The following is a 27,994-nucleotide window of genomic DNA, read 5'->3' on the forward strand; positions in this document are numbered from 1 at the left end:
AGCCTGTGCACCGTAGGGTCTGTAGCAGCATCGCTGGTCTCTATCCACTCCAAGTGGCACCCCTTCCCCCAGTGGGACAACCAAAAATGCCAAACATTTTGGCCAAATATGGGCAAACATTGCCCACGGGGCTACCAAAAAGTACAACAGAAAGAATAACTAGCCAGTTCATAAGCCCATGCCAACTCATGCATTCAACACTTGCCACGCAGTAAGTACCTCTCCCAAACAAACAAACAAACAAACCAAAACACACAAGAGAACAGTTTTAGCAATCCATCCACATACCTGAAGAAGGTGAGCAAGAACACAACAACGTGATGATGGCTGAATCGGGAGAACAAAGTTCCTCTTTGAAAAATATTTGGCCAGGCCATAGTCTTCCTGACCTTCCTTCTCACCTCTGACCTCAAAGTTTGGACAGTGAATTATTTACATCACTTCTTCTTTCTGGAAAGACAAAACGCATTATCAACATTACTTAAAATAGGCAGTTAATCTAAAAACTGAATTATTTAGACTTATAACCAGTCAGCATATTATCAGGCCTTGAAAAAAATCACATGGGCTAGCTGACACCAGAAAACTAGATTGATAACTATGTTTTATAACAAGTCCTTAAAAAGAAAAATCCTTGACAAAAGACTGCATACTAACAGAAAGAATTCTCATACAAACTGGTAAGAAAACCACTAATTCAAGGCCAGCTGGCTGACTCAGTTGGAAGAAGGTGTGACTCCTGATCTCAGGGTTGTGAGTACTTAAATAAAATCGCAGGGCTGCCTGGGTGGCTCAGAAGGTTAAGTGTCCGACTCGATTCTGGCTCAGGTCTTGACCTCACAGTCATGAGATCAAGCCCCAAGTCAGGCTCAGCATGGAGCCTGGTGCTTACTTGGGATATTCTCTCCCCCTCTCTCTCTCTCTTAAAAAAATAAACTTTAAAATAAAACAAAATCTTAAAGAAAAGAAAATCACTAATTCTGACAGAAAAATGAGGAAAGGAAATGAATAGACAACTCAGAAGAAATGAAATGTCTATTTAATTTATCAAATAAAAGCTCCAATTGGTCAGCAATACAAGAAATATTAATTAAGGCAAGAAAACGCTTATATAGTTAAAAAAGATTGTGCTCAATGTAGTTCAAGGTCTAATGACTCCTAAACTCTCATATACTGCTGATGGAGGTAAAATGTAGTATTACAGAAGACAATCTGGCCATAGTCATTAAGAGCTTTGACACAAAAATTCTATTTCCGGGGCACCTGGGTGGCTCAGTCGGTTGAGCAGCCAACTTCGGCTCGGGTCATGATCCCACAGTTCGTAAGTTAGGGCCCCGCGTCAGGCTCTGTGCTGACAGCTCGGAGCCTGGAGCCTGCTTCGCATTCTGTGTCTCCCTCTCTCTCTGCTCCTCTCTGCTCCTCTCTCTGCTCACATGCTGTCTCTCAAAAATAAAGGTTAAAAAAAAAATTCTATTTCCAGGGACCTATCCCTAAAGAAATACAAGATGCATTCAGCTCTATAAACAAAGGTAGCTTTCACAGTATTTCAAAGAAGCTTTTTTTATGTTAAAGAAACGAACTTTGTGTCAGTCGTAAGGAAATGGGTAAAGAGGCAGGGCCACTCCCATGCCCTCTGTCTCCACTGCTTTCTCTCACTTCTCCTTGGTTCTCTCTGAAAGCCGCATCCATGCTCTAATACCCAAGAATTAAGCGCAGAGTAAGCATCTAAAATTTAATGTCTCCACTTATAAGTCTGCAGAGACAACCTGAATATGCAATTAAAAGAGGAATGATTAAATAAACTATGGTATATCCATATAGCTGAATATTTTATAATCATTTGACATGAAGAATTAAGGCTTTTTAGTGACATGAGAAAATGGCAAGTGAAAAAAGGAAGAAATGGGGTGCCTGGCTGGCTCAGTCAGTAAAGCGTATGACTCTTGATCTTGGGGTGGTGAGTTCAAGTCCACATTAGGCATAGATGACTTACAAAAAAAAAAAAAAAGTAAGATATGACTTATAAATGTCATCAACTCAACTCTATGTTTACATAATATTTACAAATAAATAGGGAATACACTAGCTCTCTCTGCGTAGTAGGATTACGGGTAATTTTAATTTTCTAAATGCTTTCCTAAAAAATCTACAATAAAAGTATATATTACTTTTATAATCAGAAGGGAAAAACATCCACAGCATTGGTAAAGTCTTGTAATTCACTTGCTTATTAAGAAAAAATAAAGTTAAATTAACAAGATGACCTGTATGCTACATGTACTGCAATAGTTGAGGTAGGAGACAAACTCAAGAGCTCCCAATACTGAAATTAGCAAGTCACAGGGCTTTGCTTTCAAGGCTGTGTGCCTTGTAACTTCTATTAGACTCATGTTTTCACCAGCCACAGTTTAGGAGAGGTAGCCAAACCGTACATGCTGACAGACCCACCAGTTGGCCACTCCTGAAACTTTTGGATAAAAGCTACAAAGGTGAGGTGGTTAGACATTATAGCTGTTTGACTTACTGGCTATAAGCCTCTGGACACTCCAATCTCTATGAATCGCATGTGGTAGTCTATAAAATGTCCTGTCTCTTTTGAGAGTCATAAGACTAAAATAAACAATGAATGTAAGTAAGGTATTATTAAGATAATTATTTTAGCCACCGATCTGCCCAGGATTAATCAAGCCCACAGCAGAATGTAGCTAATTTCATTTCATCTTTCTCCCTGAAAAATGTTCACAAAATAATGAGCCGAGTAGGATTTTAAAATTCCACTTACAAAACGTAATAAACTTTCTGTCTGTAATTCCAGAAAGTTACGAACCCGAGAGCTATTAGTGTTACTGCTAAATTTACCTCCATCCCCTAAATTAAACATGAAACCCAGTGGAACTCAAAGCTTTGTGTAAATTGTAGCTCTTTGAACTGAACGCATACATTCACACCTCAAAACAGTATGCTGATAAGAGTTATGAAATTCAGTAATTTATCAGGTAAAATAATTCCAAAAATGTATGCTCCAACAGATTGGGATTACGTTGCTTTGGCAATAATGGTTGTGTATTTCAAGGCTCTGCAGTTACATTAATAACTTTAAATGACTACCGAGCTGTTTGAGACCATCTGGATTTCATTTCTAATCAACCACCTTTTCCTTAGTTCCGTGACATGAGAGAAAAAGCTTAATAAGTACACCAGGAAAATAGTTTTAGGTAATCACCTGCTGCTGGCAGGATGCCATTTAAAATGAATACTATTATAACATCTGGTCGTAAGTAATTACAATAATTAATAATAATAATACCTTGCACTTCTATTCTCTACATCACAGAAGCGATTTCTAATCATCTGTGAGCTCTGTGACCCTGGGAAAGTGCTGAGAGTTTTTGCCAAGTCTGATTCCATCAAGCACATTCTACTTTCTGAAGACCATTTTCTTTACTGCTCTAGTCTAACATTTTCCAAGTGTAGGTAAATGCTGTCATAATTAATAAAACCAAAATTCATTTAAGTACTTCTAAATTCAAAGTAGCATTTAGCTAAATTCATTTAGCATTTTCTCAATGGATACTGAATATACAACTATCATATGAGAACAAGAATTAGCTTTTAAAAACAAAACTTAGTAAAAATAAGATCCCTGCCATCAAAAAGTGTCCAGAATCACTGAGCCGTGCTCACTCCTTTTCAAAACCAGTTCATAATCATGAACTCATCTGATTTGTGATGAAGCTTTTTTGAGCCCTAGAAGATCACACATACAAGGTATTTTCCAGAATGAGACACTCTGCATTGTGCGATCAACGCTGAATAAAAGACATGCAACGTGTCCAGACGGAAGGTAATCTCCCCCTTATAAAACAATGCCTTGGAATATAAAGCGTTCCAAAACGGTTACTTTCTATAGATGTTCGGAGCCCATTTCCACCCCACAGCAGTAAGAGTTCAGGCTGTCCTGTACCAGGAATGCTGTGGGAGACACGGACCACAAAGCGGAAGGGGGAAGGCTGGTAGGACAGATGGCCCGCGGAAAGCATCTCGGCCCGCACGGCCACGTCCTCTGACCCAGTCCTCACCCTGCCCCAATCAGCTTCTCTGAGCTCATGCCGGGGGCTCTACTGCCCGCTGCCCCTCAGCCCTGTCACCTACTGACCTCCCGGCGCTCCGCTGTCGCTACAGACAGCGCTTGCCCCGCTTGTCTTCTGCCACTGCTTCGGTCTCCGTGCAATATCCTGGTGGCTCATCTATCACTCCCCAGTCCTCTTCACCACCCATCTTTTCCTCTATAATAACCCACACTTTTATAGAGGTTTTCCACAATAAAAACCCCATCCAGTAACTACATCACCTCCCCCAGGCAGATTTCAAACACCCAACTTTCTTCCCTTCCAGAAAACTCCTTGCTCTCCTACTTCCCACTCACCAGTCATTTTACCTCAGCAAAGCTCCCAATTCAGTCACCTCACCATTTTCCCATCATCCGTTACCCTCCCTTGTCCTCAGTTCCTTCCTCAGTAACTTAGAATCAAACTCCCTTATGGGCCTTTTTTTCTTGCCTCTGTCCACCCACCCTGTTCCCAAGCGGCTGCAGTTTGCCGGAGAAAAATCACACAGGCAGGCTGATTTCACTTTTTAGATTCAAAACCACAAACCTCAAAGGGCATGCAACACTGCCCAGCATGACTACACTTCCCTAATGATTCTGTTCTCTCAACCTCTAAGACAATTCCACACTTCTCTCTCAACCAGCGCGACGGCTTTCTGTCGACGCCCAGAACAATGGCTCTAACTCGGACCCTCCAGAGTTGCCGACAGTCCAGCCAACTGTCCAATTGATATGCCTCGTGTACCTGAAGCAAGATGCTTCACTTCCTCCCTCAAAACTGATTCCTCCCCCAGTACCCCCCACCTCATAAATGATACTACCATTCCCCCAAGTTGCCCAAGGTAACCAGGACTTATCCTTCATTTTTCCTTTTCTCTCTCTCAGCTTCCACAACCAACCCATCACTAATTACCTCCAAAATACATCCCGAAGTATTCCTCCTCTCTCCATCCCCACTGCCACCACCAAGATTAGCCACCCATCCCCCACCAAGCCTACCCCGAAAGCCTTCGGCAGGGTTTCACCACTTCTGTCTACCCTGCCCCCAACTCATTCTACACACATCGGCCAGAAACATATCTTAAGACATAAACCAGCTCTCACCCTCTGCTTAAAACACACTGATAGCTTCCCAAGACTCAGATAAAAATACAAAACAATTTGCCACGCCCTTCAAAGCCTGACTACCCCAGTCCTCTGCAGTAAAATTGGAAGGTTAAGGGGAGGAGAGCAGTGAACTGGACAGCTGTGGTTTGCAAAAGGAGGCTAAGGATAAAGGAGGTGACTGCCTGAGCAATGCCTTTTGAGAGAGTGGGTGTTTCTTTTTTAATTGTTTTATTGATTGTCAGTAGGTCATGCATGCATAAGGCAGAAAATTCAAAAGACATCGAAGGGGTACCAGAGAGTGACGTCTCCCTCTCTGATCTCATCACCCCGTGCCCTTACAGGTTTCTTTGCATCCCTGCAGAATCCATGCCTGTGCATCCACTCCAGGCATAGCTCCTCACTCACACGTACACAAAGGAGCATACGACACACTATTCTGCACCGTTTTCTTTTCTTCACTTGTCAGAGGTGGGAGATCTGCCCCTATCTGCACCTACAGGGTCACCACATTCCAATCTCCCACCGGACATCTGGGTGGTTCCCCATCCTTTGCCACCACGAAGCTAGCCACACTTCGACACAGCAAGGAGCTAGCCCATTTCCCTCCTCCCCACCCTCGCCAGTACCACACCTCCACACTCGCTACAACGTCCCCACACCGAATTCTTTTCTTGTCCCTGAGCCCTTCCTTGCTTGGGGTCTTTGCATTTGCTGTTCCGCTGCCTGAAATGCTTTTCTGCTGGTTCTTTGCGAATGGTTTGCCCTTTCCTTTTCTTGGCTCATCCTCAAATCATCTCCCTCAGTGGTGTGCCCTGATCGCCCCGTCTACAATGGACAATGGCCGGGGCCGTTACTCAGTTACCTGTCTCCCCTCTGTCTCTGCTTCTTCCTTTCATAGCATTGTTCCCAATCAAATTATCTGGTTTAACGGTTTACGTGTGTGTTGTTCAGCTGTAAGCTCCACAAAAGAACGGCCTCATCTGTCTTCAGTCCACGGCTATATCTCTGGCACCTAGTAGAGCATTTAGAATGATCTGTAAAGATTTTGTGCACGAATGAATTCTTTGACCATAACCAACACCGAATACTCTCGAAGCACCAGGCACCGTGCTAGGTACTTGCCTTGCGTTACTGTATTTAGTTCTCACATCTTATAAATAAGAAAACACATTTTATAAAGTAGTATCTCTTAACAGAGGAAGCGAGCACTCAAACCCAGACCTGACCCTAGTCTCTATGCTATACTATATAAGAAAAAAAGGCTAAAATATCTGAAGTTGGGTAAAACACAGCGATTAGAAATATCTCACCTTAAGCTTAGAAGTAGAAATCCTGAATGGGGGGAAAAAAAACCCCACCTATTAGTAATAGTGGTTACACTATTACTATTCTCAAATGAGAAGGACATTAGATGGGCAATTACTTCACTCTTCAGACTTCAGTTTTTACATTTGCAAAGTCAAAAGATGGTGTGTACTAAAACAGAAAAAGGTAGAGTGGAAGAGTAATGAATGCATAGCTGAGTTCAATTATTTTGACAGTATTGTGTGTGTTGTAATTTAGCACCTCAATGTTTGACACAAGTAACTTTTTCATCCCACACCATCCCATTTGAAGCCATGTATCTGTACCACACAAATCCTTTCACTCAAAACTCAAGCCTTCTGTAATTTTTGTCTCTTCTTAAATTGTTTCATTACCACAGATGTAAAGTACCTAGCACTTCCCTGTAAAATTCTCTTGTCTTATTCCAGGGTTCCTAAAACTACATTCTTCCTACCCATCGTAAACATATTCCAAAGACAACTAGTTTTCAAGATAAAAACCTTTCCCTCTCGGTGTGCCTGGCTGGCATGTGACTCTTGATCTTGGGGTCTGGGGTCGAGTTCCACATTGAGGGGTAGATTGTACTTAAAACAAAACAAAAACAAAAAAAAAACAAACAACAACAACAACAACAACAACTTTCCTTCTCCTAAACAAAAGACTCATATGCCAGTTAACGGTTACTGCTGCGACATTTCATTTTATCAGTGGGCAAAACGGAACCTTCGATAATACACTTGATTCTGACATCTAGAAAGAAACAACACGTTGCACCGACTTCAATTTTATAAAATTACTGTTTCAGGGTCATTTTCTAATGAAAATGAAAGGCCGAGGTGCCTGGGTGGCTCAGTCCACTAAGTGTCCGACTTCAGCTCAGGTCATGATCTCACGGTTCGTGAGTTTGAGCCCCGCGTCGGGCTCTCCACTGTCTGCAAGGAGCGAGCTTCGGATCCTGCATCTTGCTCTCTCTGACCCTCCTCTGCGCTCTCTCTCTCTCTCTCTCAAAAACAAAAACATTTAAAAAAAAAAAAAAAAAGGAAACGAAAGGTCAACAGAAGAATTATGTTCTTTGAAACCACATGTGACCCACAAAAAGGCATTAAAGTTGGAGCTGGAACCATAGACCCTCCACTTAATTAACTTCTCTGAGCCTCGATTTTCCTCATTTAAGAATTAAATTAGGGGGCGCCTGGGTGGCTCAGTCAGTTAAACATCCGGCTTTTGGTTTCAGCTCAGATCATGACCTCATGATTCATGAGTTCAAGCCCCGCATCCGGCTCTGAGCGGACAGTGTGGAGCCTGCTTGGGATTCTCTCTCTCCTCTCTCTCTGCCCCTCCTCCACTTATGTTCTCTCTCTCTCTCTCTCTCTCTCTCTCTCTCTCAAAATAAACAAACTTAAAAAAAAGAAAAGATTAAATGAGACAATTTTAGAGAGCTCCTAATATAGGAACATCCAACAAATGGCAAAGAAATAATTCAGCACCAAGACACTGAAGAAAGGCGGCAACTGGGATTCAGATTTCACTCACCCCGGGAACATACTCTTCTCCCTACAAGCATTCAGTCACAAGTTACCATGAGATCATCTACAATCTCATACTTCAGGAAACGCCAAAAGCCCTGTAGCCACGTTCCCATTATCCCCTGTCAAAAGTGAGAATAAACAGACCACATTCTGCAAATAAGAATCCCGAGAGAATGACGAATACGTAATGTGACCAAATTCCTCGACTGAGGCCACAGCAGTTAGCAGCATACAAAACCCAGCTATTCCACTAAGACCCTCCCTCTTTGGCCTCGGCGCATCTTTTCCAAAAGCCTGCCTTCCTTCGCACCCCACCTGAAAAGCATCCCTTCACCCGGTCTAAACTGCAGCCCTTTTCCGGGACAAGAGCCCTCGTGGCGCGCGGCCGGGCCCTACTCCCCGCGGGGGCCCTCCCGGATCCTCCCGCTCTCCTGCCGCTGGGGTCCTCGCCGGCCCCGCCCGGCCCCGCACTCCCGAGACCGAGGAGCCGGGCCCGGGCCGGAGGGGAGCGGCGGCCCGCCCGGCCCTCGGCGCCACACCCACCGGCCGCCCCCACCCGCACCCGCACCCGCACCCGCGCCTCCGCATCGCGCTCCCGTCCCCTGGAAGCCCCTCGGACCACCCTCGCGGGCGGCGCCCGCACACCTCGCCCGGAGCCGGGCGCCGGCCCCTCCTCGGTCGCGCCCCACGCGCCGCGGCTCGCGCATCCGAGACCGCGCCGTAGTCGCCGCGCTGCGGCCCACTGACCCGCTCGCTCCGCTCCGCTGCCCGCAGCCCGTCGTCCCCGCCGCCACCTCACCCGCGCCCCGGCAGCCAGGGTTTCCGGACGCTCACGTGACCCGCCCCTCCCGGGGGGCATGCTGGGAGTTGTAGTCCGACCGCGCCGCTTCACCTGCGGGACGCCTAGGTGACGGCGGAAGGGAGAGGGAAGGCCTCGGTGAACCTGGCTGTTGGGCTGGGGGACGGATGACGGCCAGGAGTGTCAGCTGGAAAAAGACAGTGAGAGATAATATATAATGATCTGGGCAGAATTGCTATATAGGGCATCTTTTTTTTTCCAGAAAAGCTTTATTCTGTTCTTTGTTTTTGTAGAAAGTAACATGCTGCTAAGTTTGCTACTGACCAGGCATCAGGGCGTAAGCTTTAGACTTTTATTTTTTTTATTTTTTATTTTTTTTACATTTTATTTATTTTTGAGAAACAGAGTGAGACAAAGCGTGAGCGGGGGAGGGGCAGAGAGAGAAGGAGACAGAATCTGAAGCAGGCTCCAGGCTCTGAGCAAGCAGTCAGCACAGAGCCTGACGCGGGGCTTGAACCCACAAACTGTGAGATCATGACCTGAGCCGAAGTCGGATGCTCAACCGACTGAGCCACCCAGGCGCCCCTTTAGACTTTTATTTAAATTAATTAAACGCAGTGACCCGTGCAGGCAGGGCCATTAATCTGCCTCTGCCATTCACCTTCTGCGCTCCACCCCACCCACCCAAACAAGTAAATGAGTGTTAAGATCCTGACAGCCTCAAGCCAAAATTAAAGGCCTTAAAAGGAGGCAGGACTTGGAAGTGGAACCTTCTAGCCTCCTGGGCTCTTTCACCTGTTGGGGAAATATATATATTTTTTTAATCTCCCAACCAAGAAAATTTCTCTACAAAGATAGAGAAAGAAAAGTTTTACTATTGGATAAACATTAAACCAGAATGTGAGGCTCATCATGATCTAACAGATTGCAAAGACAGAAAGGAATCTCCCGCATATACAGCCAAGCAGATACAACCCCTTGCATGCATGTTCTCAAATAAGCAATCACTAGCCCTCAACTGAGAAGACCGGGACAGGAGCTTTTGTCACATATAGTTGGTCCAAACTTTATCATGGCAACTGGGGAGACTGCCTGAATTGGCTTATCCAAAGGAGAAACAGACTTCTCATACCTCTAGGACAAGAGATAGTGTTGCAAATTGGAGCAAGACGCCCACAGAAGTTAGGCTTTTAGCCTCCCAGAAACTAGGAAACTGGAGGACTATCGCCCTGGATGTTTGTATTTCAAGATGGCTCCCGGGTCCTGGAAAGTTTCCTGATATGAGGCTGGCAAGAGGTTATTTAGCCATTATGAACGGCTACACATCTATTTGAAAAGGACAAAGGGCAGGGTGGAGGTGGGAGTTCTTATTTCCAAGGGAGACTTAAACCTCTTATTTTTAACTTGTATTTGCCTTTACAACAAGGCAGTTGTAGTTCTGTTCCCAGTCATCTGAGAGTGTGGCCGGGAAAATGTGATACCAGGGTGAGCAAAAACAAATTGCCCCAACATTTCACTTTTATCTTTAAAAATATTTTGTGGAGGGGCTCCTGGCTGGCTCAGTTGGTGGAATGTTCAACTCTTGATCCCGGGGTTGTGAGTTCGAGCCCTACGTTGGGTGTAGAGATCACTTAAAAATAAAATCTTGGAGTGTCTGGGTGACTCAGTCGGTTAAGTAACTGACTTTGGCTCAGGTCATGATCTCACAGTTTGTGGGTTCGAGACCCGCATCACATTCTGTGCTGACAGCTCAGAGCTTGGAGCCTGTTTCACATTCTGTGCCTCCCTCTCTCTCTCTGTCCCTCCCCCACTCACCTCTGCCTGTCGGTCTCTCCCTCTCAAAAATAAATAAACATTGAAAAAAGTTTAAATAAAATAAAATCTTAAGGGGCACCTGGCTGGCTCAGTTGGAAGAACATGTGACTCTTGATCTTGGGGGCATGAGTTTGAGCCCTGTGTTGGGTGTAGAGATAAATAAAAAATTGTTGTTAATCTTTAAAAAAAGAAACACACAAGGGGACATTATTCAGCCTTTAAAAGGAATGAAATTCTGACACACGCTACAACATAGATTGTGTCCGTGGGATAGAGACACATTGAAATAAGCCAGTCACAAAAGGACAAACAGTGTATGATTCTGTTTACATGAAGTGCCTAGAGTAATCAACATGATAGGGAGAGAAAGCAGAATAGTGGTTACCAGAGACCAAGGGGGAAGAGAAATGGGAGTTCGTGTTTAAGGGGCAGTTTCAGCTGGGGATGATGCAAAAGTTCTGGAGATGGATAGTAGTCAGGGTTGCACAATTTGAATATATTCAATGCCCTTAAAAATGGCTAAAATGATAAAGTGTATGTATTGTGAAACATACATGTGTGCGTGTGCATAAATGTATGTATGTGTGTGTGCAGAGGGGGTGAATAAGATATCACCTGGGTCACCACCACCCGGGTCAAGAAGCCCACACTGTGCTCTTTGCACTTACAGTCATGTTGGTGGAGAGGGGTCAGAATAGGGAGAGGCAGAATCTCTCTCTCAACTTCCACAACCACCTAGACATTTTACTCTTTGATTTCTACTTCTAGGTGTTCTCCAAGTACCGGGTCTGAGTCAGCTGACTTTTTTTTTCCTTTCCCCATAACCATAACTAGAAGAAGAAACCATTTTGACATCTAACCTCATTGACATGAACATCAAACAGGTTTTATTTCCTGCCTTCTGCCTGTGCACGGTGGTGAATCTTGACGGATATTTCATTTTCAATTCACAGACATATGACAGTGGCTCTCAAAGTGACAATGTGCCGCAGCAGCTGGCAGTATCCTTTGTTTTCTTGCTCTATCTGCCAGCATTGGGTGTATCTTACTCAAAAAGAGAGGTTCCTGAAAAGTGATGTGTAAATGGAATACGGGGTAAGATAAATTATAATTTAAAGGTTTCCTGAAGGAATCATAGAAAGAAATGTTCTTGGATAGTGAATAAATTGTCCTCTATTCCAGTGCTTCTCAATCTTTTTAGGCCTCAACCCACAGTAAGAAATACATTTTATGGGGGCGCCTGGGTGGCTTAGTCGGTTAAGCGTCTGACTTCGGCTCAGGTCATGATCTCACAGTTTGTGGGTTTAAGCGCCATGTCAGGCTCCATGCTGACAGCTCAGAGCCTGGAGCCGGTTTCAGATTCTGTGTCATTCTCTCTCTTTCTCCCTCTGCCCCTAACTCTCTCTCTCTCTGTCTCTCTCTTCCTCTCTCTCTCTCCCTCTCAAAAATAAATAAAAGCATTTAAAAAATTTTTTAAAAAAAGAAAATATGTTTAAAAAAAAAGAAATACATTTCACGTCAGCCCCGCACACACAGGCATGTATTCAACTGGTCCATACATTGCACAAAACAGTACTTAGCCTGACTGCATGACTGCATGAGATATATTCTGAAATTTTGTCCTAGGTTCCTCTGTGAAAATGCTGGGTGCAATCCACAAAAATTGATTTCATGACTCATTGATAGGTCTCAGCCCCCAGTTTGAAAACACTACACCAGTTTAAATATTTTATCAGTCTGGATGTTTCCGTTTTGCACAGTGTAGCTTAACTGCCGACGCCTTGCATTCTGCATCGTGGAGAAAATCTAGCGCCTAAGATCTGAGAGACAGTGACATTTCCAGACACTGTGAGGGGAAAAAAGTGAGGAAAGCTCACCTCAGTTTTCTGCTTCTACTGCCAGCAGGAGACTGATAAACTCTAGGTTTTCTCAGACCTAGAAATTAACCTTTGTTCTGTGGTGGGTTTTTTGTGAGACAGGAAACAAATGTTTGTTTGTTTCAGCTCTTTCTTCCCGTGCAAATTCAAAGTTGTTTTGGTTTTTTAATCTTTTTGGACCACCTTCTTTCTCTCAATTGCGCCTCAGAAAGTTATTCAAGTCCACAAAACAATCAAATGACTCAAGATCCAGGTCTGTATTCTCCTTGACATTGCCGTTCTCTCCCCCGGCCGCCCCCGCCCCCCGGCAAAACCAGGGACCCAAGGGAAAGTGGGGGGCGAGGGCTGCAAAAGAGAAGGGGAGTGGAAAGAAGGGACGGGCGGCTGAACAGGTAGTGGCTGAGTGAACCGGCTCGTCCTTCCCGTTTGGCTTTGCTAGGTGACTGGGTGACGGGGGTTGGCCGGGAAGGCTGACTTGGCGCGGGGTGTGCTGGCCGGAGCCTCGCCTTTGCCTTTGCGCTTTGTACCCAACGGCGCGCGCGAGCGGCCGCGCTCAGGTGCGGTGGGAGGGTCCGCGCTCTCCTTTCACTTTCTCCGGTCGCCAAAGCGGACACCTGGGGACGGAACCACAGCTCCCACCAGGCCAGCGAGGCAGGAGGACCGAAAAGGAAAGCTCGGAGGAGAAGTGAACGTTACCCGCTAGCAGAGGTGAGAGAGCGAGCCAGGTAAGCAACAGGTGGACCAGGAAGGCGAGGGTTACAGGATGCGGGATGAAGGGCACCCGCGGGGGCGGGGGGCACCGCTCATTCCTCCTTGCCGCGCCGCAGGCTTAGGTGAAGAGGGCTTCTGTGGAAACCCTGAGGACTCACTTGGGCAAGGGGGCCGTGGAAGCAAGGATTCCAGCTCAAGTGACAGGGATAGGACACCGGAAGTAGAACGGCCTCATTTGAAAAGCCAGAAGGAACAAAGAAAGTGGTTTCATCGTGGCTTTTGTCTGCTGGATCATTTTGCCATAGGCGACTTCAGAGGTGTCCAAGAGAGGTATGGGATCCTTCTTCATCCATTTAAAGCTCAGGGTTTTCACAGGCAGGTGATGAATCTGTGTGCTTTTCAGTTTCTGTGATGATACAGACTTGTCCTTTTCGGACTTTCGAGAAAACCCGAAAGTAAAACGGGAAGAAATGGAGAAGGGTGCTATAAGGCAGGAACAGTCTGAAGCCAGTCAAATCTAATCGCCAAATGATATCAGGTTTCGTGTATTTTTACGACACGTTGGAGGAGGAGGAGACCCAACACAGCACCATGTGAAGCACAGTTGAAAGGCCCAGGGATATTTGCCTTGAGGGGATGTGCTTGCTGCTTTAAATATCTGACGGGCTGTCATGTGGAATAGGAATCTGCCAAGTCCGGGCACGGCACGAGGGTCAACAGATGGAAACTCCAGAGAGATAGAATTCAACCCCATGTAAGTTAGAGCGGGGCATGCCAAATGGGCTTTTTCAGGAAGCAGTGCGTTCCTGGGGATCAAAGATATTAAAGCAGAGGTGGATACTGAAGCAGAAATGCTGAAGTGGGAATCAAGTTTCAGGGGAGGGATTGTGTTGATCAGCACTTCCCAAACCAGACGGTCATCAGAATCACCTGGGGAGTGTTTGCCTGTGTGTGTGTGTGTGTGTGTGTGTGTGCGCGCGCGTGTGCGCGTGCACACGTGTGCAGGTGTTTAACTATATTTAGCAGATCTGGGATGGGCTCCAGGAATATATATTTTTAATTATCTCCTCCAGATAGTTCTGCCATAATCAATTACTTAGGGAGCCACTGTCATTAGAAACTTTATTTTTTCCAGTCTATGGTAAAATATGCTCTAAACACTTGAAAACCATAGTTTTCATTTGGGTTGTTTTTTTTTTTTTTAAGTTTATTTATTAAATAATCTCTTACTCCAACACAGGGCTTGAACTCACGACCCTGAGATCAAGAGTTGCAGGCTCTACCAACTGCGCCAGCCAGGTGCCCTGCATACTTCTCATTTTGAAATAGTCTCAAAGTCTTAATTTCCTGGTCAAGGAAACCAGAAGAAAAGGCCATGTCACTCTTCCCCAAACTGACTTCCTGTCAGATCTTGTCTGCCCTTGTTGCTGGTTGCCTGGACGTTGAGTCTTCCATAGCTGGGAGTTTTGCTCCCCATGCAAAGTGGAGATAGGATGACATCTAGGCATGTCCTCCAGCTGATGAGTGGCAGGTAGAGCACTCCCGTAGGCATCTCCTCTGCCATCCTCCTGCTCTGGGCACTTGATGGAGTGTGAGGCACTTCGCCTCAGTGACTAAGGGTTCAGTCAATCCTGTCAGCTGAGAGTGTCGCTTATGTGCTGGGCCCAACAGACAATGGCAGTTAAATCTCTACATTCTAAAGTAATGTCAACCCACCGAGGGCAGGTGTGGGCTTGTGGGGATAGCTCCCTTGTACCTGACCAGCAATTAATGTCCTTCTCCCACAAGAATGCTAGTGCCATGAAAGCAAGAACCTCCCTTTCTCTTGTCCCGTCCTGCATCCCCAGTCCCCGGCTCCTGACAGAACAGTGCCTAGCTCACTAAAGAGAGACTGAATTCCTACTTTTCTTCCTAGGTCCGTTCTAGGTGGCAACAGCCATGCAATTCTCCAGCTCGTCCAGGGCAGCAGATGAGAATTTTGACTATTTGTTCAAGATTATCCTCATTGGGGATTCCAATGTGGGGAAGACGTGTGTGGTGCAGCATTTCAAATCTGGGGTCTACACGGAGACGCAGCAGAACACGATTGGGGTGGATTTCACTGTGCGCTCCCTTGAGATCGATGGCAAGAAAGTGAAGGTCAGAAGGGCATGGGGTTGCCGCCACCTCTTTTAGCTAGAGTTCCTAACACTGAAACACATGCCTGAAGAATGAAAGACTTAAATATAAAACATGAAATCGTAAGAGTACCAGAAAAAAACCACATCGGAATATTTATTATTGTGGAATGGGGAAATCAACCTTTTTTTTCCTTAGAGAGAGAGAGCACGTATGAGCAGGGGAGAAGGGCAGAGGGAAGAGAGATAATCATAAGCAGGCTCCACACTGAGCATAGAGCCCAATGCAGGGCTCGATCCCATGACCCTGGGATCATGATGTGAGCCGAAACCAAGACTCTGACCCTCAAACGACTGAGCCACCCAAGCGCCCTGGAAATCAACCCTTTAAGACAAGAACCCAGAACTCATGAAGGAAAAGACTGCTTAATCAGAAATATCCAAAGGACAAATTTATACATCTCTATGTAATGATATAAAGGTCAAATTGCTGAGTGTGGAGTCAGTTTAAGATTCTCTCTCTCGGGGCGCCTGGGTGGCTCAGTCGGTTGAGCGCCGACTTCGGCTCAGGTCACGATCTTGCGGTCCGTGAGTTCGAGCCCCGCATCGGGCCCCTGTGCTGACAGCTCAGAGCCCGGAGCCTGTTTCAATTCTGTGTCTCCCTCTCTCTGACCCTCCCCATTCATGCTCTGTCTCTCTCTGTCTCAAAAATAAATAAACGTTAAAAAAAAAATTTTTTTTAATTAAAAAAAAAAAAAGATTCTCTCTCTCTCCCTCCTTTTGCCCCTCCCCACACTCTCTCTCTAAAATAAAACATTTTTTTTTTTTTAGAAACAGACTCTTTTTTTTTTTTAATTTTTTTTTTAACGTTTATTTATTTTTGAGACAGAGAGAGACAAAGCATGAACGGGGGGAGGGTCAGAGAGAGGGAGACACAGAATCTGAAACAGGCTCCAGGCTCTGAGCTGTCAGCACAGAGCCCGACGCGGAGCTCGAACTCACGGACTGCGAGATCATGACCTGGGCCGAAGTCGGCCGCTTAACCGACTGAGCCACCCAGGCGCCCCTAAAACATTTTTTTTTAAATAGTAAAAATAAAGGCCAAATTTCTACATCCACAAAAATACCGTAAACAAGAGATGCATAACAAACTGGAAAGAAATATTTGCAAATACGGGACTGACAAAGGGCTAATGTCCTGCATGTGAAAACAGAGTCCCAATAAATATCTAAGAAAAAGACCGACAACTAAATATAAAAAGTAGGCAATCCACAGACTGGACACAAATGCCATTTCATAAATTCAATAATAACTAGCTTGGGGGCGCCTGGGTGGCTCAGTCGGTTAAGCGTCCGACTTCGGCTCAGGTCACGATCTCGCAGTCCGCGAGTTCGAGCCCTGCGTCGGGCTCTGGGCTGATGGCTCAGAGCCTGGAGCTTGCTTCTGATTCTGTGTCTCCCTCTCTCTCTGCCCCTCCCCCGTTCATGCTGTGTCTCTCTCTGTCTCAAAAATAAACGTTAAAAAAATAAATTAATTAATTTAAAAAAATTAAAAATTAAAAATAAATAATAATAACTAGCTTGGAAATTCCTTACTCATAATTTAAAAAGTGAAAATTAGAATAACAGTGAGATACTACCTTTTGCCCATTTGATTAGAAAAGATCAGAGAGTGTTGGTGACAATGTAAAGCATGATCTTGTTTGGGATCTTGATTAAACAAAAACACTAAAAAGACATTTTGGAGACAATCGGGAAAATTGTAATGTGGTCAGGTATCAGATAATACCAAAGGGTTATTGAAAAGTTGACCTGCAGCGATTGTGGCATTATGCTCGCATAAGAAAATGTCCACTTTTTAAAATGTTTATGTGTGTGTGTGTGTGTGTGTGTGTGTGAGTGTGAGTGTGTGACAGAGAGAGAGAGAGAGAGAGAAAGAAAGGGAGAGAAAATGAGGGGGGAGGGAGGGGTAGAGGGAGAGGGAGACAGAGAATCCCAAGCAGGTTCCATGCTGTTAGCACAGAGCCCTACGCAGGGCCCGAACTCATGAAACGTGACATCATGACCTGAGCTGAAATCAAGAGTCAGACGCTTAACCAACTGAACCACCCAGGCACCCCGAAAATGTCCACTTTTGACACAAATGAAATGACATGAAGTCTGGGATTCACATTAAAAGAATACCACAAAGAAATCAACAGAAGGAGCTAGATGGAGCAAGAATGGTGAGATCTTGATAATTACTGAGTGTGGATGATGGCTATATGAAGGTTCTTTGTTTTATTCTCTCTAGTTTGGGGTATGTTTGCAAACTTTCTTTAAAAAAAAACATTTTAGGGGCGCCTGGGTGGCTCGGTCGGTTAAGCGTCCGACTTCGGCTCAGGTCACGATCTCGTGGTCCGTGAGTTCGAGCCCCGCGTCAGGCTCTGTGCTGACTGCTCAGAGCCTGGAACCTGTTTCAGATTCTGTGTCTCCCTCTCTCTCTGCCCCTCCCCTGTTCATGCTCTGTCTCTCTCTGTCTCAAGGATAAATAAACGTTAAAAAAAAAAAAAAAACATTTTATAGGGGTGCCTGGCTGGCTCAGTCAGTAAAGCATGTGACGCTTGATCTCAGGGTCATGAGTTCAAGCCCCACATTGGGTGTAGAGCTTACTTAATGAAAAAAAAAATAATTAAATAATATATTTTCTAAATAGTGTGAGTGAACAAACAGGTACACCCAGACACTGGGAGGGTGTACCCAATGGGTGCCCCTGCTTGGGATGATAATTGCAAAGGTATTATTATAAGGATAGTCTTAAATGTCAACAGCTGAGTGGTCCTTTAAAATCAGAACAGTCTGGTGTGCATGGATGGCTCAGTTAAGTGTCCAGCTCTTGATTTCGGCTCAGGTTCATGAGTTTGAGAGCACAGAGCCTCCTTGGGATTCTCTCTCTTCTTCTCTCTCTGCCTCTCCCCTGCTCACTCTCTCTTAAAATAAACTTTTTAAAAAATAAATAAAATCAGACCAGTTCAGCCAGTGCCATCACCTTGAATGATATCACCGAGCAGTTTCAAAAGATAAACTCCAAAATCTAGAGGAAGGGAGAACGGAGGTAAAAAGGTCAAGGACACGAAACCCAAAATATTGGATCCACCTCTCCGACTGAGCGTCCCGTAGATGGTGACTCCCAAACCTGAAAGCACATCCAAAATGCTCTGGGAGTGAACGGAAACACTGATTCCTAGGCCCCAGACCTACCGAATTTGAATATCTCGAAGTGAGACCCAGAAAACTCCCTTGTTCAGACAGCTCAGGTGAACAAGTTCCCATAAAGCATGAGAACTCCTGATGTGGACCCCTTCTCTGCCCTTCTCCAGATGCAAGTGTGGGACACAGCAGGCCAGGAGCGCTTCCGGACCATCACGCAAAGCTACTACCGCAGCGCCCACGCGGCCATCATCGCCTACGACCTCACCCGACGCTCCACCTTTGAGTCTGTTCCTCACTGGATCCACGAGATAGAAAAATATGGCGCGGCGAACTTGGTCATTATGCTGATTGGTATGCTGTTTTCAAAGCATTTAGCCTTTCGTTCCTGGCCCCCTCTCCTGATGCTCAGCTTTTTGGGTGTTTCTGATGGGAATGGCACATGAAATCATAAGACTGCCGGCGGTGGAAGGACCTCAGAGTGTTTGGCCTGGAAATTCCCATCAGATTCACCCGAGAATGGGGTGAATGAGGTTGGCAGGATGGGATGTGAATTTGCTAATAATACAGATTCCAAGGCCCCCACCCTAGAGTGTCTCATTCTGGAGACCTGGGATGGGGCCCTGGCTTCTAGGGAAGCCATACCCTTCATACCGATTTGATGCAAACGTGTGTAGACCACACAGAAAATACTCTATAGTCTGAGGTTCATAATAGCAGATGGCTCCAGATCCCCAAGGAAGCCACTCAGATGCACGTGACTGACTGCACCCAGGAATAACTCCTTACAGCTGCTAAGATCCTAACAAATCCTAGCAACAAACCTCCATCAGAATTAACAGGGATACAAGGGGCAGACCAGACTCCCAGCTTAGGAATGGCCACTCCTACAACATCCCTTGGTGAGAGCCACCAAGGGGCTCTCGTATCTTTCTTCTAGAAGCAGAGCTGTGCCCTGACCTTAAACCTCACTAGCAGGTGCTTGGGTGGCTCAGTTGGTTAAGTGTCCAACTTCGGCTCGGGTCATGATCTTACGGTTCATGGGTTCAAGCCCTGCTGTGCCGAAAGCTCAGAACCTGAAGCCTGCTTCGGATTCTCTATCTCCCTCTCTCTCTGCCCCTCCTCCAATCATGTTCTATCTCTGTCTCTCTCTCTCAAAAATGAATAAATGTTAAAAAAAAAAAAAGAGGTGAGCTGAGATCAAGAGTCAGACCCTTAACTGACTAGGCCACCCAGGTGCCCCTAGACATTCTTAATTTCAATATATTTCAATCCATCAATCTTTTCCTTAATGATTGTTTCCTTTTATCCTATTTAGGAAATCCCCTAATCAAAGTCATCAAGATATTCTGTCTTTTGAAATAAGTTGTCTGTCTGCCTTCCTTCCTTTCTTCCTTCTTCTCTTTCCCTTTCAACTTATTGTGGCTTTTACATTTAGATCTAATGTAACATCATTAGATCTAACCAACATCAGAACTGATGTCGGTCTATTTGTTGGTATGGACCACAGATTTGTAATTTTTCATGTACAGATCCAATTGCCCCAGTGCTATTTACTAAAAAAGGCAGCCTTGGGGCGCCTGGGTGGCTCAGTCAGTTGAGCGTCTGACTTCGGCTCAGGTCATGATCTCGCGGTCTGTGGGTTCGAGCCCCGCATTGGGCTCTGTGCTGACAGCTCAGAGCCTGGAGCCTGCTTCGGATTCTGTGTCTCCCTCTCTCTCTGCCCCTCCCCTGCTCATGCTCTGTCTCTCTCTCTCTCTCTGTGTCAAAAATAAATAAACATTAAAATTTAAAAAATGAAAAATAAAAATAAAAAATAAATTAAAAAGGCAGGCTTTCCCACTGCTCTGTGATACCATCTTTCTGTAAAGGGTGCATATATCAGTGCACCCTTGTTTTTGAGCTTTTTATTCCACTCTATTGATCTATTTCATGCATGCTCTTGTGGGGCAAAGTGCCTTAGACATTACAGGCTTGTGGCCCTCCAAAGGGCTAGATATACCATGTATCTGTGGTACTAAATTTTCATGGGATCTATATACAAATGTTCGTAACAGCTCTATTCATAATTAACCAAAAACTAGAATCTGCTCCATTTCTTCAAATGGGTGGATGGTTAAACTCTGGTCCATTTATACCGTGAACTGTCACTCTGCAGTAAAAGGGATAAATTACCAATACATCCTGGGATGGAACTCAAGGGAATTATGCTGAGTGAAAAAAAGGCAATCTCTAAAGGTGATATCCTGGGGCACCTGGGTGGCTCAGTCGGTTGGGTGTCCGACTTCAGCTCAGGTCATGATCTCACAGCTCGTGAGTTCGAGCCCCGCATCAGGCTCTGTGCCAACAACTCAGAGCCTGGAGCCTGTTTCAGATTCTGTGTCTCCCTCTCTCTCTGCCCCTCCCCTGCTCATGCTCTGTCTCTCTCTGTCTCAAAAATAAATAAAAACATCAAAAAAAATTTTTGTTTTAAAAATAAAGGTGATATCCTGTATGATGTCGTCTATATAATAGTCCTGAAATAACAAAATTGTGGAGATGGGAAACAGATCAGTGGTTACCAGGGGTTGGGGGTTAGCTGTGATGGGAGGTTATAAAGTGGTGGCATGAAGGAGCACTTTGTGTGATGGAACCACTCTGTTATCTTGGCTGCGGTGGTGGATATATGTGGTGAAATTGCCTGTAATTATACATGCACGTGCACAAAGGAGGGTACCATATAACTGGTGAAATCTGAGTAAGCTCTGTGGGTTGCACCAACGTTAACTTCCTGATTTTGAGGTTGTGCTACAGTTACGCAAGAGGTTACCCATGGGGAAACTGGGTGAAAGGTACGCTGGACCTCCCTGAAGGACCTCCTTCAACAGCCTGCAAGTCTAAGTGCACGTGGGTGGCTGAGTCAGTTAACGTCAGACTCTGGAGCTCTACGCTTACATCGCGATCTCACCGTTTGTGAGATTGAGCCCCAACTTGGGCCCCGGGCTCACAGCATGGAGCCTGCTTGGGATTCTCTGTCTCCCTCTCTCTCTGCCCCTCCCCTGCATTCTCTCTCTCAAAATAAGTAAACATTAAAAAAGAAAGAAAGAAACAAACAAACCAGGGGCACCTGAGTGGCTCAGTCACTTAAGCCTCAGACTTTGGCTCAGGTCATGATCTAGCAGTTCATGAGTTCAGGCCCCCCCATCACTCTCTGTACTGACAGCTCAGAGCCTGGAGCCTGCTTCAGATACTGTGTCTCCCTCTCTCTCTGACCCTCCCTTGCTCACATCCTGGCTCTCTCTCAAAAATAAATAAACATTAAAAAAATTAAAAACAAACCAATCTGTGAGCCTATAATTGTTTCAAAATTAAAAGTTTTAGGGGCTCCCGGGTAGCTTAAGTGCCTGACTTTGACCCAGGTCATGATCTCATGGTTCGTGAGTTCCAGTCCCGCGTCCGGCTCTGTGCTGACAGCTCAGAGCCTGGTGCCTGCTTCAGATTCTGTGTCTCCCTCTCTCTCTGCCCTTCCCCGCTTGTGCTCTCAGTCTCTCTCTCTCTCTCTCTCTCTCTCTCTCAAAAATGAATAAACATTAAAAAAAAAAATTAAAGGTGTAAAGGCTTTCATGGTGGGGAGGGGTAATTACGAGAAGAAAGGGTCTAAAAAGGCTCCTTTATGGGAAAAAAACAGGTTGAAAAACATTAATCTAGCCTGTCTTAATTACGGTAGCTTTGTAAGAAATCCTTGTGTCTGGTAGAACAAATCCTTTAGGAAGACAATTTTACCTTGTGATTCCTGCCTCAGAGAAATCAAAGTCCAATGACTGGATGAATATAGGGGTTGAAGTAGAGAAGCCAAAGAGATGGGTCACTCTTCCTTCTATGAGCAGTCCCGGGCCATGCTTGCAAAACCCCTCGCTGAACTCTCTGGGGTAATAGGGAATGTTCTACATCCTGAGAGGAAGGGTGGTTACAGAGCATATACGTTTGTCAAAACTCATGAACCGCACAGTTAAAGTCTGCATCTTGCTGTATGTAAGTTATAGCTAAATCCCGCATTATTCATTCCACACCTTCAATCCAGCAAATCCTAATTCACAATCTCCTCAGCTAAACCAGGGCCATCCAACAGCACCCAACACTTTGTGGTCTGGAAAAGAGAGTGGAAAGAGAACCAAGATTTGGGGCACCTGGGTGACTCAGTGGGTTAAGTGTCTGACTTCGGCTCGGCTCACGATCTTATGGTTTGTGAGTTTGAGCCCTGCATTGGGATTGCTGCTGTCAGTGCAGAGTGAGCTTCAGATCCTCTGTTCCCCCTTCCGCCCCCCCCAACTCTCTGTCTCTCTCAAAAATAAATAAACATTAAAAAAAAAAAAAAAAAAAGAGGGCGCCTGGGTGGCTCAGTCAGTTAAGCATCCGACTTCGGCTCAGGTCATGATCTCGTGGTCCGTGAGTTTGAGCCCCGCGTCAGGCTCTGTGTTGACAGCTCAGAGCCTGAAGCCTGTTTCAGATTCTGTGTCTCCCTGTCTCTCTGACCCTCCCCTGTTCATGCTGTCTCTCCTTGTCTCAAAAATAAATAAATATTAAAAAAAAAAAAGGAAAAAAGATTTGGAGGAAGAAGAGAGAAGGCTGAGGACTCCCTCTGGCACAGTCTTTACCTTGTTTAGACTTTGAAGGAAAGACAGTCCCTCCCTAGAGCACACAGCCTTCATCTGTCCCTGCCAATAAACACAACCCTCCAGCCCCTTTCTCACAGCTCCTGAAGATCTTGACAGTGAATGAAGACAGTGGCTCTTTCCATACATTGATGGTTTCATTTTCAGTAAATCTGCCCACAATTGCTGTCTATGAATGTATGCACGCGTGCATATTGCCGAACTAAATGTTTCTCTTAAGGTTCATTAAAACACGCGCGCGCGCCCACACACACACACAAACAGATTCAGTTCCTCAGTGGAATATTTGTTTATCTCTCTCACCCCCAGGGAACAAGTGTGACATGTGGGAAAAACGGCATGTCCTGTTTGAAGATGCCTGCACGCTGGCTGAGAAACACGGCCTCCTTGCTGTTCTGGAAACATCTGCTAAGGAGTCTAAGAACATAGACGAGGTCTTCGTGCTGATGGCCAGGGAGCTGATTGCCCGCAACAGCCTGCACTTGCTTGGTGAGAGCCCCCTGAACAACCTGGCCATGGGTTCCAGGCCGGTTCTTATGGCCCAGGGGCCGAAGGAGAAGACCTGCATGTGCTGAATATGCCCTCGAGGCCAGCTGCACCCACCGGACGCCTGATGTCAGAAACCAAAGTTGGCCGGATATCCTGTTGTCGGCCCAGAGCATCTCAGACCAAAGCACAGACTTGCCTCTGGCCCTAACCCCGCCCCCTGGATGGGGAGCACCGTTGCCTTGATTCACACCTGAGGCCACAACTGCGGACTCTGAGGAAGAGGACACCACTGTTTCTTTGGATTCCGCCTAGGGCTTAAGGCACAGGGGTAGGAGGACACGGTTTGCTCTTTTGCAGCCTTCCATTTTCTGTCTCCCCAACTCTTCAACGGCTTTCTACTGAATTCTGCTTCTCACTCAAAGAAGAGGGTAGTGAAGGAAAGAAGAGGCATATCAAGAGAGGGAGAGGATGTTTAGAACATTCCAGGGCAGTTTACAGCAGCTCTGGCAAGGGAGGATGGAAAAAACCCTGCAGTGATAAACCAGAATGCTGCTGACATTCACATCTCAGGTCTTTAGCTTGGGGGGGTAAAGCCTTTGACATAAAGACCATCAACAAACACTGTTTTGCCGAATGGTCAAGTGCCATGTGACGGAGACAGAATTGGATCTCACTTTATCCTAGTTAGATTGCTTTGACCACCCTCCTAGAATGCGGGAGATGCCTACAGTTTCCTTTCTAAAATACCACATTACCTGCTGGATAAAAACTCACTTCTGAATTGCAATTAAATGGGTTCATAGATGAATTTCAAGACAAAAGTGACCTCACTGTGTGGCCCCTGTGCATGCCCCGGACCCTCCAACACCTGTGAGAAATAAACATCCTTTTTTCGAAGTCCCCTGATGGTTGTTGCTGAGGCAATCATAATGATCTTGTAATCCTAAGAACCACAGGGCTGGTCCAGCTACCACGTGGCTCTGAACAAGGAAAGGTCTGTGGTGGCTCACCTTGGCGCTAATCACAGGCCGAGACCAACAAAGAACAGATAGCCACTATCCGGGTACTGGGTACTGGAGATGTGGCTAATCTGAATTTGAGATGATCTCTACGTATGAAATACACACCAGATTTTGAAGACTTAGTACTAAGAGAGTATAAAGCATCTTATAACAATTTTATATGATTATATTTTGAAATGATATTTTAGATATACTAGGTTAAATAAGTATATTATTAATGTTATACCTTTTTTTTTTTTTTTTTTTTTACTTTTTAAATATGGCTACTAGAGGAGTGCCTGGGTGGCTCAGTCAGTTAAGTGTCCGACTTCAGCTCAGGTCATGATCTTGCAGTTCGTGAGTTTGAGCCCCGCGTAGAGCTCTATGCTGTCAGCGCAGAGCCCGCTTCAGATCCTCTGCCCACCCCTCTCTCTACCCCTCCCCTGCTCACATTCTCTCTTTCTCTCTCTCTCAAAAATAAACAAACATTAAGAAAAAAATAAATGTGGCTACTAGAAAAACTTAAATTACCTAAGTGGCTCACACCATACATCGATTGGACAGTACAATACAGCAATGCTTCTCAAAGTGTAGTTCACCAACCAGACATAGGAGAGGAGCCAGGGGATGCCTGTTACAGATTCCTGAGGCACGTGACTGACTTGTGGAATCAGAATCTGTTCAGGAATCCACATTCATCCAAGCTTGCTGGCTGATTCCCATGCTGAAACTTTCGAACTGCTACTTTACAGAGGTTGGGGGGGGGGGAGGGTTAGGAGGAAGATCATAGAGAATTAATCACATTTTAATTCATTTCAATATATATTTGTTGCTGAAAAAAACCACCCACCTTTAGGAAACATGAAGGAAACCTAGTTAAATGCCAGAGAGAATAAATGCATCCACGCAGATTAACCTGTTTCATGTGTGATTTATTGTTCTAAGTGAAGGGGTAGGCACAGCAGAATCTCAGGACTAGATCTGTACCAAGCCACTGCATGGTTTTGCGAGGAGGCAAGAAACGGTTAAGAAAGGTGAAGAAAACTGAGTAGATCAGGGGAGGGAGTGAGCAAAGACGAAAGAGGCTGAGCATGAAGTCTCACACAAATTTCCCATTTCCCTGCCTGTCAATCTCACTACTCTCACGACCTCATCTGCTTCTCGGGCTATGCGCTCTGGGGATTATACGGAATGAAAATATTCCTACCGACAGGGTGCACATGTGAGAACAAAGCCACCTGAACACCAGCGACCTGTAATTAGCCAGCCTGGGCTTCGGTCGAAATTACAGTGCTTCAAACAGAAACCCCCCAGTCCACTTGAAAGGGACTTGGAAGGGTGACGGGAGTGGAGCGGCGTCACTGAACGTGGGTGTGCGAAGGTCCTCTCTGAAGAGACGCACAGGCTTTTCTGGAGCGCGGCCCGGCGTCCTAACTGGCACGGTGAGGCCAGTGCAGGCAGGTTCCCCTGCACAGCCGTGGTCACAGAGGGCTGTGTGGCACTGAATCCTGGTATTTTTCTCACGTCTCCCTAACCGTACAGTTGGTAATAAGTGAGTTGTATGAAATCAGGTTCTAAAAGGGACATTTCGGAAGAATGAAAAGATTACAAATGTCTCCATATGTTGTCTGCCAATGTTAAGTACATTTCCATATGTGAAGAAATCTTTCAGTTAGTATTTCATTGTTCATAGATGGCTCCTGACTCTCTTCCCCATTCTGTTACTGAAAAGGTCCATTAGTTATAAGAGGAATATTACTATAATAGCATTAATAATAGCAAACACATATAGCAATTACTATGTGCGCAGCGCTGTACCGTACTGACTCAGTGAATCCTGTCTACTCTCTTTTGAAGTGGGTGCTATTATTTATTCCTTTTTTTTTTTTTTCAAGTTTTTATTTTTGAGACACAGCCCAAGCAAGGGAGGAGCACAGAGAGAGGGCGACACTGAATTGGAAGCAGGCTCCAGGCTCTGAGCTGTCAGTAGAAAGCCTGACGCAGAGCCCAAACTCACAAGAGATCACGACCTGAGCCGAAGTTGGTCGCCTGACTGAGCCAATAGGCGCCCCTAATTCTTATTTTAAAATGAGGGTATGAAACAGAGAGAGATTAAGTTCACACAGCTTATAAGTGGCAGAGCCATGACTCAAACACAATCTGGTTCCAGAGCCCACTCTTAGCATTAGGCTCTACTCCCTCCCAGATAATGACCAGTATCAGATTTGGCTCTGTCATATTAACCTGTCACATTTTAATCACACACACACACACACACACACACACACACACACACACACACACACAAATACGCTCTTCCCAAGATATTTCAGGGGCACCTGGATGGCTCAGGTCATGATCTTGCAGTTTATGGGTTTGAGCCCCATGTCAAGCTCTGTGCTGACAGCTCAGAGCCTGGAGCTGCTTCAGTTTGTGTCTCCCTGTCTCTCTGTCCCTCCTCCGCTCATGCTCTCTCAAAAATAAACATTAAGAACAATTTTTTTTAATGTACACTTCAATATCCTTCCAAGTCAAGTCATGTAGCTTTCTCTGTACAAGAAGCTGGAGGCTGGAAGGAGGCAGTGGGGGAGGGGGCAGGGGTGGAGAAAGGTGGCTGGTTGGGTGGGTTAGGCTCGGCCTATCTAACCACAGGGGAATTATGTAGGAGCAGGGCCTGAGTTATGCCAGCTCCAGCCTGAGTACACCTCCTCTTGAACAGGGATTATGTGGAAACTCCACTTTGCTTATATGCAAGGTCATTTGGGCGACCCAAGGCCAACTAGGCTGAGTCCTACCTCAGCACAAGGGTTAGATTGCGGGCATGAAGAAGCAAGCACACATCGACGCTCCCTGCCTGTTGTCTGATGGAGAAGAGGCTCTGGGGACTCATATCATCAAAGACAAGATTAGAGCTTGCTTCAATTTTTCATATTTTAAAAATTATGTATTTTGAGAGGGGGTGAGGGGCAGAGAGGAGAGGATCTGAAGCAGGCTCTGTTGACAGCAGAGGGCTTGACGCGGGATTCAAACTCATGAACCGTTAAGATCATGACCTGAGCCAAAGTTGGATGCTTAATGAACTGAACCACCCAGGGACCGCTCTAATGCAGTATTTTTATCTTTTAATATGTGTGTGTGTGTGTGTGTGTGTGTGTGTGTGTGTGAGAGAGAGAGAGAGAGAGAGAGAGACAGAGAGACAGAGAGAGGAGGGGAAGAGAGAGGGAGACAGAATTTAAAGCATGCTGCAGGCTCTGAGCTGTCAGCAGAGCCCGAC

General features: G+C 45.6%; 2 protein-coding genes across 14 annotated transcripts in view; one reads left to right on the forward strand and one right to left on the reverse strand.

Moving 5' to 3' along the window:
- The window catches only part of SLC37A3 (solute carrier family 37 member 3), a 53,279-nt gene extending 44,401 nt beyond the window's left edge, over nt 1-8,878 (reverse strand). For 4 of the 5 annotated variants that reach the window (XR_006213267.1, XM_042973601.1, XM_042973585.1 and 1 more), the window contains exons 1-2: nt 8,818-8,878; nt 289-450 (exon numbers count right to left, since the gene is read on the reverse strand). Coding sequence is in view for 4 of the 5 variants with exons in the window: in XM_042973601.1 (XP_042829535.1) it covers nt 289-377 (89 nt within the window). In the remaining variant the exon portion in view is untranslated. Of the gene's footprint in view, nt 1-288; nt 451-6,077; nt 6,228-8,817 lie in introns of all 5 variants that reach the window. The other variant, XM_042973581.1, reaches the window with a different exon arrangement.
- A 4,119-nt stretch (nt 8,879-12,997) lies between these two features.
- On the forward strand, nt 12,998-24,978 carry RAB19 (RAB19, member RAS oncogene family). Of its 9 annotated transcripts, none has more exons than XM_042973608.1 (7): nt 12,998-13,286; nt 13,389-13,602; nt 13,676-14,026; nt 14,513-14,803; nt 15,188-15,411; nt 18,749-18,932; nt 23,540-24,978. In XM_042973608.1, exons 5-7 carry the CDS (start codon nt 15,211-15,213, stop codon nt 23,803-23,805), a joined length of 651 nt encoding a protein of 216 aa, XP_042829542.1. In that variant the 5' UTR covers nt 12,998-13,286; nt 13,389-13,602; nt 13,676-14,026; nt 14,513-14,803; nt 15,188-15,210; the 3' UTR covers nt 23,806-24,978. The 9 variants fall into 9 exon arrangements, with proteins under 9 accessions (XP_042829542.1, XP_042829540.1, XP_042829563.1 ...); XM_042973606.1 differs by having other exon boundaries at nt 13,811-14,026; XM_042973629.1 differs by having other exon boundaries at nt 13,955-14,026.
- The last annotated feature ends 3,016 nt before the right edge of the window (nt 24,979-27,994 follow it).

Source organism: Panthera tigris, chromosome A2 (genome assembly GCF_018350195.1).
Source record: "Panthera tigris isolate Pti1 chromosome A2, P.tigris_Pti1_mat1.1, whole genome shotgun sequence".
Classification (NCBI taxonomy): domain Eukaryota; kingdom Metazoa; phylum Chordata; class Mammalia; order Carnivora; family Felidae; genus Panthera; species Panthera tigris.